The sequence below is a fragment of the Polypterus senegalus genome, chromosome 18 (genome assembly GCF_016835505.1).
Source record: "Polypterus senegalus isolate Bchr_013 chromosome 18, ASM1683550v1, whole genome shotgun sequence".
In the NCBI taxonomy this organism is placed as follows: domain Eukaryota; kingdom Metazoa; phylum Chordata; class Cladistia; order Polypteriformes; family Polypteridae; genus Polypterus; species Polypterus senegalus.
Window position 1 is genome coordinate 69,773,299 of NC_053171.1, and position 15,061 is coordinate 69,788,359.

General features: G+C 39.9%; 1 protein-coding gene across 3 annotated transcripts in view; it reads right to left on the minus strand.

Annotated features, from left to right (window-relative positions):
• Positions 1-15,061, minus strand: part of capn3a (calpain 3a, (p94)) — a 102,160-nt gene that overhangs the window by 28,768 nt on the left and 58,331 nt on the right. The window contains exons 13-17 of one of the 3 annotated variants that reach the window (XM_039741207.1): positions 12,137-12,345; positions 9,518-9,554; positions 7,848-7,868; positions 5,523-5,615; positions 3,297-3,374 (exon numbers count right to left, since the gene is read on the minus strand). In XM_039741207.1, the coding sequence (XP_039597141.1) occupies positions 3,297-3,374; positions 5,523-5,615; positions 7,848-7,868; positions 9,518-9,554; positions 12,137-12,345 (438 nt within the window). The remainder of the gene's footprint in view (positions 1-3,296; positions 3,375-5,522; positions 5,616-7,847; positions 7,869-9,517; positions 9,555-12,136; positions 12,346-15,061) is intronic. The other 2 variants (XM_039741208.1, XM_039741209.1) reach the window with 2 other exon arrangements.

A 15,061-nucleotide genomic window follows, 5' to 3' on the forward strand; every position in this document is an offset into this window, starting at 1 on the left:
GGGTCAAGGCTGGGGGGCTGTCAAGAGGCAGGGCCTGTTAAAGCCCATTTCGGCACTTCTTGTGTGATTTTGGGCTATACAAAAATAAACTGTATTGTATTGTATTGTATATCCAGTAAACCAAACACAGGGGTGGGTGAGCGAAGCGAGCAGGGGGCAGGGCCCCCTAGTTAGTTTATAATTTAAAAACAGAATAAGAATCTGAAAATCTAACAACATCACATTAAAGTTTGATAAATTCTGAAAAGATTGATACCAAACATATATATGTAGGTTTTAAAATAAGCCTGATTTAAAACATGACAAAAAAGTGACATAAAAACGTCACATAACATAACAAAATATATATCTATTATATAAATATATATATAATATATATATATATATATATATATATATACTCAGCAAAAAAAGAAACGTTCCTTTTTCAGGACTGTGTATTTCAACAATAATGTTTTAAAAATCCAAATAACTTTACAGATCTTCATTGTAAAGCGTTTAAACAATGTTTTCCATGCATGTTCAATTAACCATAATCAATTAATTAACATGCACCTGTGGAATGGTCGTTAAGACCTTAACAGCTTACAGAAAGTAGGCATTTAAGGTCACAGTTCTAAAAACGCAGGACACTAAAGAGACTTGTCTATCGACTGTGAAAGATGCCCAGGGTCCCTGCTCATCTTCGTGAACGTGCATTAGGCATGCTGCAGGGAGGCATGAGGACTGCTGATGTGGCTAGGGCAATAAATTGCCATGTCCGCACTGTGAGACGCCTAAGACAGCGCTACAGGGAGACAGGAAGGACAGCTGATCATTCTCGCAGTGGAAGACCACGTGTAACAACACCTGCACAGGATCGGTACATCCGAATATCACACCTGCGTGACAGGTACAGGATGGCCACAACAACTGCCCGAGTCACACCAGGAACACACAATCCCTCCATCAGTGCTCAGACTGTCCGCAATAGGCTGAGAGAGGCTGGACTGAGGGCTTGTAGGCCTGTTGTAAGGCAGGTCCTTACCAGACATCACCAGCAACAACGCAGCCTATGGGCACAAACCCACCTTCGCTGGACCAGACAGGAGTGGCAAAAAGTGCTCTTCACTGATAAGTCACGGTTTTGTCTCACCAGGGTGATGGACGGATTCGTGTTTATCGTCGTAGGAATGAACGTTACACCGAGGTCTGTACCCTGGAATGGGATCGATTTGGATCGATGGCTAGGGCCATTCACCCCAGAAATGTCCAGGAACTTGAAGGTGCATTGGTGGAAGAGTGGGGTAACATCTCACAGCAAGAACTGACAAATCTGGTCCAGTCCATGAGGAGATGTACTGCAGTACTTCAAGCAGCTGGTGGCCACACCAGATACTGACTGGTACTTATGATTTTGAGCCTCCTTTCATTCAGGGACACATTGTGAAACATTTTTAGTTCATGTCTTATGGTGTTGACTCTTTTAGTGTTCATACAAATATTTACACATTAAGTTTACTGAAAGTAAAAACAGTTGAAAGTCAGAGGACGTTTCTTTTTTTGCTGAGTATATACAGTGGTGTGAAAAACTATTTGCCCCCTTCCTGATTTCTTATTCTTTTGCATGTTTGTCACACAAAACGTTTCTGATCATCAAACACATTTAACCATTAGTCAAATATAACACAAGTAAACACAAAATGCAGTTTTCAAATGATGGTTTTTATTATTTAGGGAGAAAAAAAAATCCAAACCTACATGGCCCTGTGTGAAAAAGTAATTGCCCCTTGTTAAAAATAACCTAACTGTGGTGTATCACACCTGAGTTCAATTTCGTAGCCACCCCCAGGCCTGATTACTGCCACACCTGTTTCAATCAAGAAATCACTTAAGTAGGAGCTGCCTGACACAGAGAAGTAGACCAAAAGCACCTCAAAAGCTAGACATCATGCCAAGATCCAAAGAAATTCAGGAACAAATGAGAACAGAAGTAATTGAGATCTATCAGTCTGGTAAAGGTTATAAAGCCATTTCTAAAGCTTTGGGACTCCAGCAAACCACAGTGAGAGCCATTATCCACAAATGGCAAAAACATGGAACAGTGGTGAACCTTTTCAGGAGTGGCCGGCCGACCAAAATTACCCCAAGAGCGCAGAGGCGACTCATCCGAGAGGTCCCAAAAGACCCCAGGACAACGTCTAAAGAACTGCAGGCCTCACTTGCCTCAATTAAGGTTAGTGTTCACGACTCCACCATAAGAAAGAGACTGGGCAAAAACGGCCTGCATGGCAGATTTCCAAGACGCAAACCACCGTTAAGCAAAAAGAACATTAGGGCTCGTCTCAATTTTGCTAAGAAACATCTCAATGATTGCCAAGACTTTTGGGAAAATACGTTGTGGACTGATGAGACAAAAGTTGAACTTTTTGGAAGTCAAATGTCCGTTACATCTGGCGTAAAAGGAACACAGCATTTCAGAAAAGAACATCATACCAACAGTAAAATATGGTGGTGGTAGTGTGATGGTCTGGGGTTGTTTTGCTGCTTCAGGACCTGGAAGGCTTGCTGTGATAGACAGAACCATGAATTCTACTGTCTACCAAAAAATCCTGAAGGAGAATGTCCGGCCATCTGTTCTTCAACTCAAGCTGAAGCGATCTTGGGTGCTGCAACAGGACAATGACCCAAAACACACCAGCAAATCCACCTCTGAATGGCTGAAGAAAAACAAAATGAAGACTTTGGAGTGGCCTAGTCAAAGTCCTGACCTGAATCCAATTGAGATGCTATGGCATGACCTTAAAAAGGTGGTTCATGCTAGAAAACCCTCAAATAAAGCTGAATTACAACAATTCTGCAGAGATGAGTGGGCCAAAATTCCTCCAGAGCACTGTAAAAGACTCATTGCAAGTTATAGCAAACGCTTGATTGCAGTTATTGCTGCTAAGGGTGGCCCAACCAGTTATTAGGTTCAGGGGGCAATTACTTTTTCACACAGGGCCATGTAGGTTTGGATTTTTTCTCCCTAAATAATAAAACCATCATTTAAAAACTGCATTTTGTGTTTACTTGTGTTATATTTGACTAATGGTTAAATGTGTTTGATGATCAGAAACATTTTGTGTGACAAACATGCAAAAGAATAAGAAATCAGGAAGGGGCAAATAGTTTTCACACCACTGTATATATATATATATATATATATATATATATATATATATATATATAATAGATACTGTATATATACACACACATCTAAAGGCTGTTTCTTCTCCACCTGGATGAAATGCTTCATTTCTTGAATGGATACTCACATCTCCTGCAATCTGCTGGAAGATAGTCCTAAACTGCTTGTCCTCCTCACTCTCCTCTGCGGCTGAAGATGGAGCTGGCTATAATGCAAAGATTCAAATATCAGTAAGTCAGGATCAGTTTCAAAGATTTCCTTAGCCACTGAGCTGGAGTCGTGCACAAATTTTTATGAAGCCAAAACCTCATAAGTATTCATATTGGCCATGCCAACACACAACAGAAAGGTTGCCCACCACTTACATAAAGTGATGTGTCCATTTGAATTCCAGTTCATCCAGCTGTATTTAGAGCCATTGTGGACAATATGTTCAAACAGACAGTATGTTAGTAAAACTGCAAAAGAATCGATTAAGTAAGGAAGATATTAAAACTCAATAAAGGCAAAGAATAGAAAGAAGCCGGATCCCAGAAAGTAAAGGGCATTGGCAATTCTGGTAAGTTTAGAGAACAAGGATTTACTCCATTGTGAGCAAAGCAGAATGTAAGGGATCAAAGTCGGCCAATCCCAATCTTTGATATTCAGATAATAATCAGGAAATAAATGGCAGCAATAGGAAAGTGACAGCCCTTTGTTATTTAAACATGGGTGGGAAGTTGGTCACGTACTGTTCAGTGGTGGCATTTTTATTCTCGCTCTCTCTCTTAAAAGTACCCCTCTTTGTATATATGCCACAGAACTTAAGGAGGGCACTCTTTGATGTCTGGAGCATGTGCGCTTTTACTTGTAGTGGGTAACAATGCCCAGTCAGTATCAAGAAAACTCAATAACTAGGAAGGGGAACTCCTCTTGGTAGCTGGAGAGTGCGTCCCTTAATTTTCATAAATGGCGCCTCATAACCAACCTGACCACCACCACATCTCCTTACTGCATGAAAGTGTGGAATTCAACTCTGCTTCTACAGGTTCAAAGTTGCCGTTCTTGCATCCAGTAATTCAGGTGATGTTCTGTGTTCATAAACGACACTGTTCAATTTATTTTTGGTTGGTTAAAGTGAAGCGTTTACAATATGGCAGTATATCACAAGTTATACACCAAGAAGAGCACAAATCTTTATGCCCATGCAATAAATGAAATCTTCAATAAAATCAGGTACCTAGCGAGACATTTGAAAGGTTTACTATAATTTACTAAGCTGTTAAGGGCTCTTTTGTATGGATTTTCAATATAAATTATTTTTTTGTTAACGACCCAAATCTATATTAATATTAATAGCAATCTCTTCTCCACACACACTCTTACTTTTTGTTTTGCTTGGATTTTAAGTGGGATAAAAGTGTACAATAGAATTTTTGAGCAAAATGAAATGGCATTTCCAGAGATTATTTGTTTCCTTCTCCCATTTCAATTAATTTTTTTCTTTCTTTCTTTATGCACTCAGTACTGTTATACTGCCGCCATCACTGTAACTGTGATTTGTGTTAGCCTTCTTCTCTTTCTGGTTTATTTTGAGTTGGCAATTCCTGCCTTGTGCCCTATGATTGCTGCAGCCTGGAAAATGATATGGCAGGCATGGCATTGTTTTTTAGTATTTAGTGATTACTGTAATGAGAAGTCAAGAAAAATGACAACTTTTATCGGCTTACTAAAACGATTACAACATGCAAGCTTTCAGAAAGAGCGTTTCAGTTTTCTGTATGTGGTACTCAGTATTTTTGGCTATAATCATTTTTGTATGTGCACAAAACAAAAAAGTCTGAAAGTTTAAAAATGCACGATTTAGTGCTGCTAACATGAGTAATTTTTAAGTATGAATTAAAAACAATTTTTCCATGCTTAAAAGATACTGAATATGCTGCATGCGCATAGTAGCTCAAAATAAATCTTGCAAATGAGCATTCTGCAGCTTCAGCCATTGCATGTCAAGCACATTACAATCGCACTAAATCCTCAATGTCAACCAGGTATCCACAACCGCAGCCTGTCATTCAAAAACCCGAGCTCTGTATATACATCCAACTGCCAAGCAGTCCCAATTCTGTTTAAAAAAAAAAAATAAATAAAAATCAAAGACCACCAAATGCAGCCACTGCCAAATGCTGCTGGCAACCAGAGAAAGCTTAGGCCCAAACCTGCCACACACAGGGCACGAGTGTTTAGGTAGCCACCTCAGCACAAAATGTCCAAGGGTTTAGACACCTCCATTTGTGGTAGTGTGGCAGGTTGGCCTTGTTGTCAAAACCCAGGCACATTCTAGAGATTTCCTTTACATGCCAGGCAAGCCAAGAACCTTCTGTTTCTTTAACAGCTCCTCTTCCTCCATGTAGCCATCAGTTTCAATCTCTCTATTGACATTTGCTCTGTCTGAGACAAAGACGATGGGCTGGCAGGTGCCACGGGGAAACAGAGAAGAGAGGTGATTACAGGTGCCACCCAACATACACAACAAAAATCATGCAGCAAGGCATTTGCTGTCTAGTGCTGGTTTTTGTAATGACGAAAAGAAAGAAAAGCCTGCCAAAAAAACCATACTAGATAAGGAGGCAATTTAAATAGGAATATTTAGGAAGTATACAAAGAAAATGAGAAGAAGAAAGTGCATTGGCAAATATTAAGATAACTTTCTTTGCCGTTACCTTCCTGAATAATCCATTTCAGATCATCTGCTCTTTCAGAAGTGTTTTTTTGTGTTTATAACAATTATCATTTTGATGTGAGGGCTACCCATAATGGGTCACTAGTGATGTAGTCTCACAGGGCCAGATGTGATTCTCAAACAAGAATATATTATACATCTGGCTTCAGCGAGACAACTGGTGATGTACTTCATACAGCAACATAACAGAGGAACAGCAACACCAAAAAGAAAGAAACTGTCCCTCTCGCCCTAAAGTTGATACACGTGCACTGAACGGGGCAAGTGCTGGTGGACTCATGCCGGCATCCTGCCATTGGTCATCTGCCTGTACAGCCTGAGAGGCCATCATTACAAGTGTTAGCACATGCCAAAGGTGCAAGAGGAGCAGGAAAGTTCAAAATCAAGTCAAACGGCTACCCCTGTTCTCATACGCTTTACACTGAGTATATTCTGTTATGCATATATTAAGATGGAATTTTCAAACACACTCTCGGTGTTACGTAATGTTTACTGCACCTGACGGTGGCTTAACTGCCCCTATTTTAAATACTTCATGCACGTCACAGCCGATTCAAGCAAAAAAAAACTCCATTTGTCTTTTTTTTTCTTCTTCTTCATAGAAGTCAACATGCATATGTATTGCTGTTTAAATAAGCCATGCACGGCAGCTGTTATTTTCTTTAACCCCTCGTGCTAATGCTTCATAAATTGATTCATTCATCTGAAAGAGATAACACCAGATAGGAGACTTACCGAATGTAAAAAATAACCCTTCATATAGAAGATGTGCTGGTATTTCGTTTGAGTTTGGAACAACGGAGCCTCCCCGCTAACCCTTCTCTTGCTACGCTCTCTGCTAAAGTAGTCAGTCTGTCTGCCTCCATGTGCGTCCTGCATGCTTTATGCTGTAGCTTGAGTGTTTTGGGTGCACTGTGAAGTTTCTGCCAGTTAGCCACAAAGTGGCTGCAAAGCAATAATTACTCAAATGTCAAACATTATCATTATAGGGAGTGTTAAAGCCTAAATTGCAAACAATAATAATAGTAGCTGTAGTAGTCAAAATATTATCACATATACAGAGAAAGGTGAGATTCTGGCTTATATGTCCAATCAACACCACCCTGTGGCATTATAATAAACAAGACAGTATTAAAATACAGGTCTCCATTTTATTCAATAGAAAACACTAACCAGCTTACCCCAGTGTACTCCTTACTCGTGAGCAGTGGTCTCGATACTCGATTTTTTAGCATTCAATACCAATATCAGTGAAATTGTATGATACTCCATATCTATTTGATACCACGGCAAAAACAGAAATCCCATTCGACTGCTTTTTATTAAAAGGACCTGCACTATTAAAGTGAACAATATTGTGCCTTTTTTTCTGCAACACAATATAAAATATATAAATAATAATACAGTTATTTATTTGGCTGACACCTTTTATCCAACAACAAATCCTACAACTGGTCGCATCTCTTTTATTTTTCCATTTGGAGCACAGACAGGTGACATGACCTTCCTTCGGTAGTAGCAAGACTATCAGACCAAAAAGCAAGCAGGATTCTTGTCTGATTAAGATCACTGGCAGACTGAACTCACTGAGTGTACCGGAGGCACTAGCCTGACCCAGACCAGATTCAAATCCAGTGCCAGCTAACTTTCTAATTCAATCGTTTTCTGGTCCTCCACTCCTGCCTCCTTGAGTTAATATGATGTTAGGGTTGTGCTCTTACTTGCAACCTTCATCGCTGGATGAATTACACTGCTCTAATCTATAGGAGAAGAGCGGCCTTCTGAAACTTGCATCCGTTAGATCAGACGTAAGGGACGTAAGTCAAACGTCACTCCTCGCATACAGAGTTACAGAGTAAGTGACCTGCTGTCATAACCTCAACAGAGAGTCCAAGCGAGTGTCCGTTTCAGGGGCACACACATGCAGGACACTATGGGTGCACATGCAAGTCTACATACCTTGGCTTTTTTCTTCTTTGGCTTAAAAACATCAAACCAAATAGAAAAAAGTAAACAAATATAATAATGTCACACTGATGTTGATCTTTGGAAAAAAGACAAACTGGCCAGACAGGAAAGGTAAATAACACAATTACAATTGTCCAATAATATGAGACCCTTTTTAGTCAGAAAACCAAATGCAAATAAAAAATGAAGTCTGAGTAAGACAGTAGGACACCAAGGCTGCCACATTTTGCATAATCAGCTAACAAGACACTCTACAAAAGAGATGAGCAAACCACACTTAGTATGCTTTGCTGCAAATTCATCAAAATCATGGAAATGTTTGAAAACGTAGCCAGACTCCACAAAATGCATTTAAGTCAATAGGGAAAGAGGAACTGAACTAAGAATATAATGAAGCAGTGGTGGTTAAAGTGTCCCTTAGGGCTAGGGACGTGTATACCAAATATGCAGGACCAATTATTGTGGGCAAAAATGTGATGTGTACTATGAGGTAACAGTGCTAACCACTGTGTCACTGTGCTTCAAACAACAAAAGACACAAATGGAACAACCACCACAAAGAAAATGCAAGAAATGGCCACAAACCAGCAATAGATCAATAAAATATATCATTGCACTCGCAGAGTTTGAGTCTTGGTGTACACATTGGCTGTACCAGGAAGTAGGCATGGCTTGGTTTCATTGTTTGAGTTGTGGCTCGGGTTGCAGTTTTGTTTCCCATACATCTGTACAGATGGTTTTCAGTTTTTCTACCATCAGGAAGAACTAGTTTAAAAATAGTAATAAACCGTTTGCTGTTATTATTATTATTATTATTAATATTATTTCACAGGGTCTCAAGTGATTTGGGGAGACTTTTTTTGACTACTAACTGATAATCATGACTAATTATGTATGCTGATTAGCTATGTGGTGATGCACAGGCAGCCGTGTTACATATCTGGTGCCAACACTCCTAATATTATCATTATGGTCTGTTAGTGTACCCCTCAAATGAATAGAGTAAAAGGTTTTTTTTTAAACACATGTGTGGAGGAAAACTGTCTAAAGTACTGATTTGGCTGTGACTTCAGGAGATCACAACGATCTTACAATAAACGCGCGTAAAAAATCTGTGCATGGCGGCTATAGCTCTTTTATGTCATGCTGGCCTCGCAAGTCACCATGCTGCGCTGGAAAAAAAAAAAATTAATCTAAGCCAGCCACACAGCAAATTCTCAGTAAAATTTCACCAAACAAGGTCACTGGTGAACACTGGCTGACAAAAAAACATTTTGGTGAATTTCACCAATCAACACTACAAAGGATATTATGAAAATATTTCAGAGAATAATGGTTGTGTGTCATCCTTTTACAGCCATACAATATGTCAGGTTCATGTTTAATTTTCATGCCTCCTCAGAAAAGAACAGTTGTCTACTTGATGGAAATGTATCAAAATCAGCCGAGTCCTAGAGCACTGCTACTCATTATAGGCACCTCTGAGGTACGTGTCATTAGTTTGAAATGTTTTGTTGATTTATTCTGAACATAAAGGCAGCCACTATAGAAGTTATGAATAATCTGGTGCTTTTCAGTCTCCACAGGATCCCTCCCAACTGTGCAGACCGGCTCTGATGAAAGTATATAAGACATACAATACTGAAGCCAATGGTACTTACCACTGGATTATCAGCCTCAATCCTGTTTTCAATCTCCCTGAATAAAAACAGTAATCAAAAGTCACCATTAATAGGTATTTATTACCAAGGACATTTAATTAGATGAGTAGAAGCTGATCATTTAGAAATCATTAATGTGAAGCCTTTCTATAAAACATTTCACTGCCATTATGACTAGTGCAAAACAGAAGTTAATCTAAAATAGATAGCATATCTAATAATTTGTGTGGGTTTGTCCATTTACAGGCACCCTGTCAATGCTTGTGTGTAATGCTTTGTTACATGCAAGGCTAAACAATATAAGATGATCACCTAATAGCACACCTTAGAAATAATCCAAATGCGAAATTAGGAATTGGCAAATAAGGAGCCAGGCAGCATATGAAATCACATTGCATTATTATTGTTTCATTTCACCTCTCAAGCTACTCATATTATATTTAAAAATCAAACAGTCAGCACAGTGTAGCAGCAAAATGTTCCCGCTATGGCCACAGGTCATTGTTTGTGTGCGTTTTTGTCATGGTGCCAGTACTCTAATCTTCTTTACACATCCCAAAAATGTGCATGTTAGGTGAGCTGGTTTGTTTGGTATGAGTGAGCGCTGCCATTTTGTGTACGAGTGCAATCAGTTTGGTCAAATGGTTGAAATGTGCATTGATCTTGTAGGCCACCTTGTATAAAGCCAAATATAAAATAACTAGCAAAATACCCGCTTCGCAGCGGCAAAGTACTGCCTTAAAATTTTTATTAAGAAGAAAAGTAAACCTTTTTAAACTGAGGGAAAATATACCAATAATTATTTGTTAAGGATCTCTTTGTATACCATGTTGTCAGTTCGGCCCTCTAGTTGTAATATGACCAAGCTGTGCGCTGAGCTTACTCTTGAGCATGTAACTTACAGTTGGCCATGTGAACAGTAATCTTGTCTGAAATCTCACAGCTTGGATTGCTGCTGTCATAATCGGTTTGAGTTTCATGGTTTGTTTCAATTACGACAGTATTTGCAGGACTTGTTGTGTTAAAGAGACATTCAGCATCTGTCAAGCGTTGTAAGCACACAACCGGATTCATTGATAACTTCGCATCCAGCTTTTGAGAGTTTAAACATTCATAAACATCAAAGTGTCCACTACTGAAATCGTCACCTCTGAATCTAAGATGTTTAAGAGGCATTGGCGGTTGTCCAAAGGTGTAAAATATTTGGCCATTTCAGTACACTTGAAAGCGACAACCGAACAATTCAGCGGCAGCCATCAACTCACATGCAGAACCATAGGTGAAGGGCTTAAGCATTTCACTCTTATAGTGCTCCTGTGTAGTCTAATTATCTCCTGTACCGTCATCAGTCCACACCTTGAACCTGTCCCAGTCATTCAATACATAAGACACAATGTTCCTCCGGATATCAAGACTGAGCCTGATATGGCCGTGCAATATGTAACAAAGAGAATGGAAAAGGCAGGCGCCATCTCCGGGCATGGAAAGCACTCGGTAAGTGACAGTTCTTTGATCAATGGTGATCACCTCGATAGACATGTTAATGGGAGTACGGGTGGAACAATAAAGGAAATGGGTACCTGAATAATGTAAAGTAAGTCTAAAATACCTACACAATAACTATAATCATAATAAACGAACAATAAAACAGCAGAGAAGCCGTGGATTAAATAAAAAGGCTGCAGTTATCAGCAGGGAGATGTGAATCCCGTGGCGAAGCAAGGAAGGGAATGAAGAGACCGGAGTGACGGACGGCCTTATATAGGCAGGCAGCCAACAACGTGGGAGGCGCTGGGATGGGGGACCCAAAGCCGCCTCACATGGTGACCGAGCTGCAGGCTATGGACGTATATATGTACGTAAGTAGGATTCAGTTAGCGTTGGGAATCCGTGTACCAAATTTCTTGAAGATGGGCCCATAAGTAACAAAGACCGTTGGAAAGTTCAATATGGCGGCCGACAGTAGCGTCATACCACCCAAATAAGTACGTACATCAGTTTCAGTTAGCGCAGGGAAGCCGCCTACCAAATTTCGTGAAGATGGGGCCATAAATAAGAAAATTCAACATGGCGGACGTTGTCAACTGTTATGACCATTACGCGTAGAATTTCGAAATGAAACCTGCTTAACTTTTGTAAGTAAACTGTAAGGAATGAGCCTGCCAATTTCAGCCTTCTACCTACACGGGAAGTTGGAGAATTAGTGATGAGTCAGTGAGTGAGTGAGTCGGTGAGTCGGTGAGGGCTTTGCCTTTTATTAGTATAGATGCATATATTCCTAAAACCTTACAAAGAGACAGGTAAATACTGTATGAATGTTACATGACTGATTTATTCAAACAGAAAACTGTCAGTCTATGAGGCCAGTTAAGCTAGCTGTTTTTTTGATAGAGGTGAATCTTATGCTCACATGTTATATTACAGGAGCATGTCAGTTAAATGAACCGGTGATGGCGGATTGGCCCAGTTCAAATGTATGGCCTGTCCAAAGTGGTTTTCTACCTCGTGTCTTGTGCTCTCGAGATGGACTCTGGCCTCCTGTCACCCTGAACTGGATTAAAGAGGTCTGAAAATATTAGGTTATGTTATTGTGAGAACAAGAAGGAAAATGAAACTCACTCTGACGTGTTTCTCTTCTCTGAGAAGACTCTGAGGATGAATTCACCTTCCTGGTGAGGTTCATAGGTAGAGGGTATAATCACATATTCCCCTGGTGTCAAACGGAAACGCTGCGCCACTTCCCTCAAGTTAATGTAAGACTTGCACCGAGCCTTGGAGGCATTATACAAGAAGAAGTCCTTGGGCATATGCTGTTTGTTTCCATGCATCTACAAAAGCAGGACATAAACAAGTATTATGGCAGGTAAAGTACTCACTTTGGGTGTACGGTTTTGCCCTTTTCCACACTGTTTTTTTTTTTTACATGTTTAACACATTGTACATGGATATTACATCATCTCAGCAATTTGCTCTTCTTTGTCATGCCTTGTCTTCAGCCTTTCAACAGCAGCATATTTACAGCACTTTTAAACTCGAAAGAAGTGGGAACATCTCCAGTACACGATACTAATCTAAAACACGTGGTTGTGAACCTACAGGATTGGAACCTCCTTGCCTCTTTAAGTCAGGTGACTTGATTGTTTCCGGACAAGCCCAGCTGTTTAAGAGTAACAAAGCAAAGCTGCACAACATCAGCAGGAGTCACTCAAAGGAATTTAAGTTTGGTAAAGAAATCCCAACACAAGAAATGACCCAGCATGGATTTTAAAACAGCATCAGGGTCAAGGAGTCTAGAATTGAGAGGAAAGCTGGGGTGAAGGATCAACTGATGGGAGAAAGAGCAAAACTAAAGGTGAAAAATGGAATGGTTTCGGACCTGGTAGGTGGGAACATTTGATCCATACTGCAATATCCAAGGGCTCTGTTTCCATCTGTTCTTTGTGTGTTCACCCACTATTTGTGATTGTTCTCAAGAAATATATCATTTATATAATTAGGCCTATTGTTTTAATCGAATATTGTCACAATGACAGTACCCCCTGATGTTCATATCAATAATTCCACTGTGAAAACTGCTTTTATAACAGGAACACATTGTGATTCTCATCACATTGGAACAACAATTCTCACTTTCTATGCATACGAGAAGTCAGACTGTCTTCCAGAGATTGAAATCCAGCTGGCACCACGTCATGATTTGATCACAGGGACACTTAAATTGTACTCAGTATCACGGTTTTCGGCATAAAACGTCTATGAAAGGAGTGGAATACTATAGGGTGCTCCATAGTGGTTAAGATGTTGGACTGCAGACAAAGCATTCAAAGTGAGATGGGTGTAAGTGCAGCCCATAATATCTATGACTTCAGTCACGTTACCCTCACAACATCATGGAATGCCTAAAACGTCAGTCACAAATGCCCTCTGATGTCAGTCTCAACAATATGTGTATGTCAGTTGGTTTACTTGACAGTCATTGTTATTTGAGTCAGCAAATCTTTCCACAACGCTAACCTTAATCTTAGTGTAATTGGGCATATCACCTAACATCGACAACCCACCCAATGGAACGGAGTTCTGGGGGTCTTCACCTAGACACATTACTGACACACGATGGTCATTTCATGACGTTGTGGGAGTTGCGTGATGCACGTCATTGGTATTACGGACTGTAATTACACTGCAGTTCAAAATGACATTAATAAAGTACTACTCCATCATAAAAAGTTGCAGCAAAAGAATATTTTCATGCTCAATAAACCCTTAAGCATAATGAAGTCAAGTCATTTTGTATCAGAGCATGTTATAAGTCTGATAGTCATAGATCCAACAATAAACCCAAAATTGGACCAACTTTGAATGAAAAAGTACAAGACAGAAAACTTTAAAGTAAAATATGTGATTTTTAACAGTTTGTTAGAAAACAAACAATGCTTTTATAAGTGAAGTATCCCTAATCCAAAATGGCTGAGACCAGAGGTATTCTGCATAGTGGAATATTTGCATGTATATATTGAAATATATTGTGGGCACAATGGATCAAGTAGGGAAATGCAGCTAAAGCAGCAAAATGACAACTCACACATGTAAAAGTTTCATATAACTGAGCAGTTATTATAATCTGCTTTGACGTGATAAATATATTAAACCTCAAATGTGATGTACACACTATTTCGTTCCATTTTAAGAGGTCCAATGCTGAATATTTGCGCTCAGAAGCTTTTTTGGTTTTTCGCCAATTTATACCAGCTACCTGCTGACACTTCTCAGGGGACTGACTGACAGGTCGAAAAGGGTCTTTTAGACAGGTCATGGATATTGTGGCCAGCCTTCACTCCATCATACTCACTCTGCTAGAAATCATTAACCAAGTCGCTATATTCGGTTTTTGTATGGTGTGGATGTGCACACATAAAACATAACATGTTTCTGCCAGCATAAAAGGCCAATTTGCAGCAGTATTTGGTTTTCCTAACATAATCAGAGCTGTTGTCAAAACTTGTATTGCAGTAAGGGCGCCTAGAGAGAACGAAGCTGCTTTTGTTAACCATAGGACTTTCATTATTACATAAGTTATCTGCAATTTTAACGGTGCTGTGCATACTTTTGAATGCTGGTGCTATTGTGTTGCTTCACTGGGGACAAACCTTGTTGACCGTGTTCCATTGCTCACCGGTGCTCATGCTTCACGGTGGTACAACACCACTCCTGGCCCCCCACTTCCAGCACAACAATGCTGTCATCCTGTGGCATTTGATGCTTCACGTGAGCTCCCCCTCTCTGCCTTGGTATTGTCAGTCACCTGTCGTTGTTTCATGGTGTTCTGAGCTTCACAAAGGACTAACCACCCCTATCCCACTCTGAAAGAATGATTCTGTTTTGAATCTGCACATATGTTATTCACATCCAGTTTTTGGTGTAAGAATATTTTCACGCCCAAATCCACGTAAACTTTTATAAAAGAGACCACCCTGGTGTAGAATGTTCCACTTGTGGTGTCAGGTCGGCTCTCAAAAAGTTTAGAGCACTTTTGGATTAGAGATA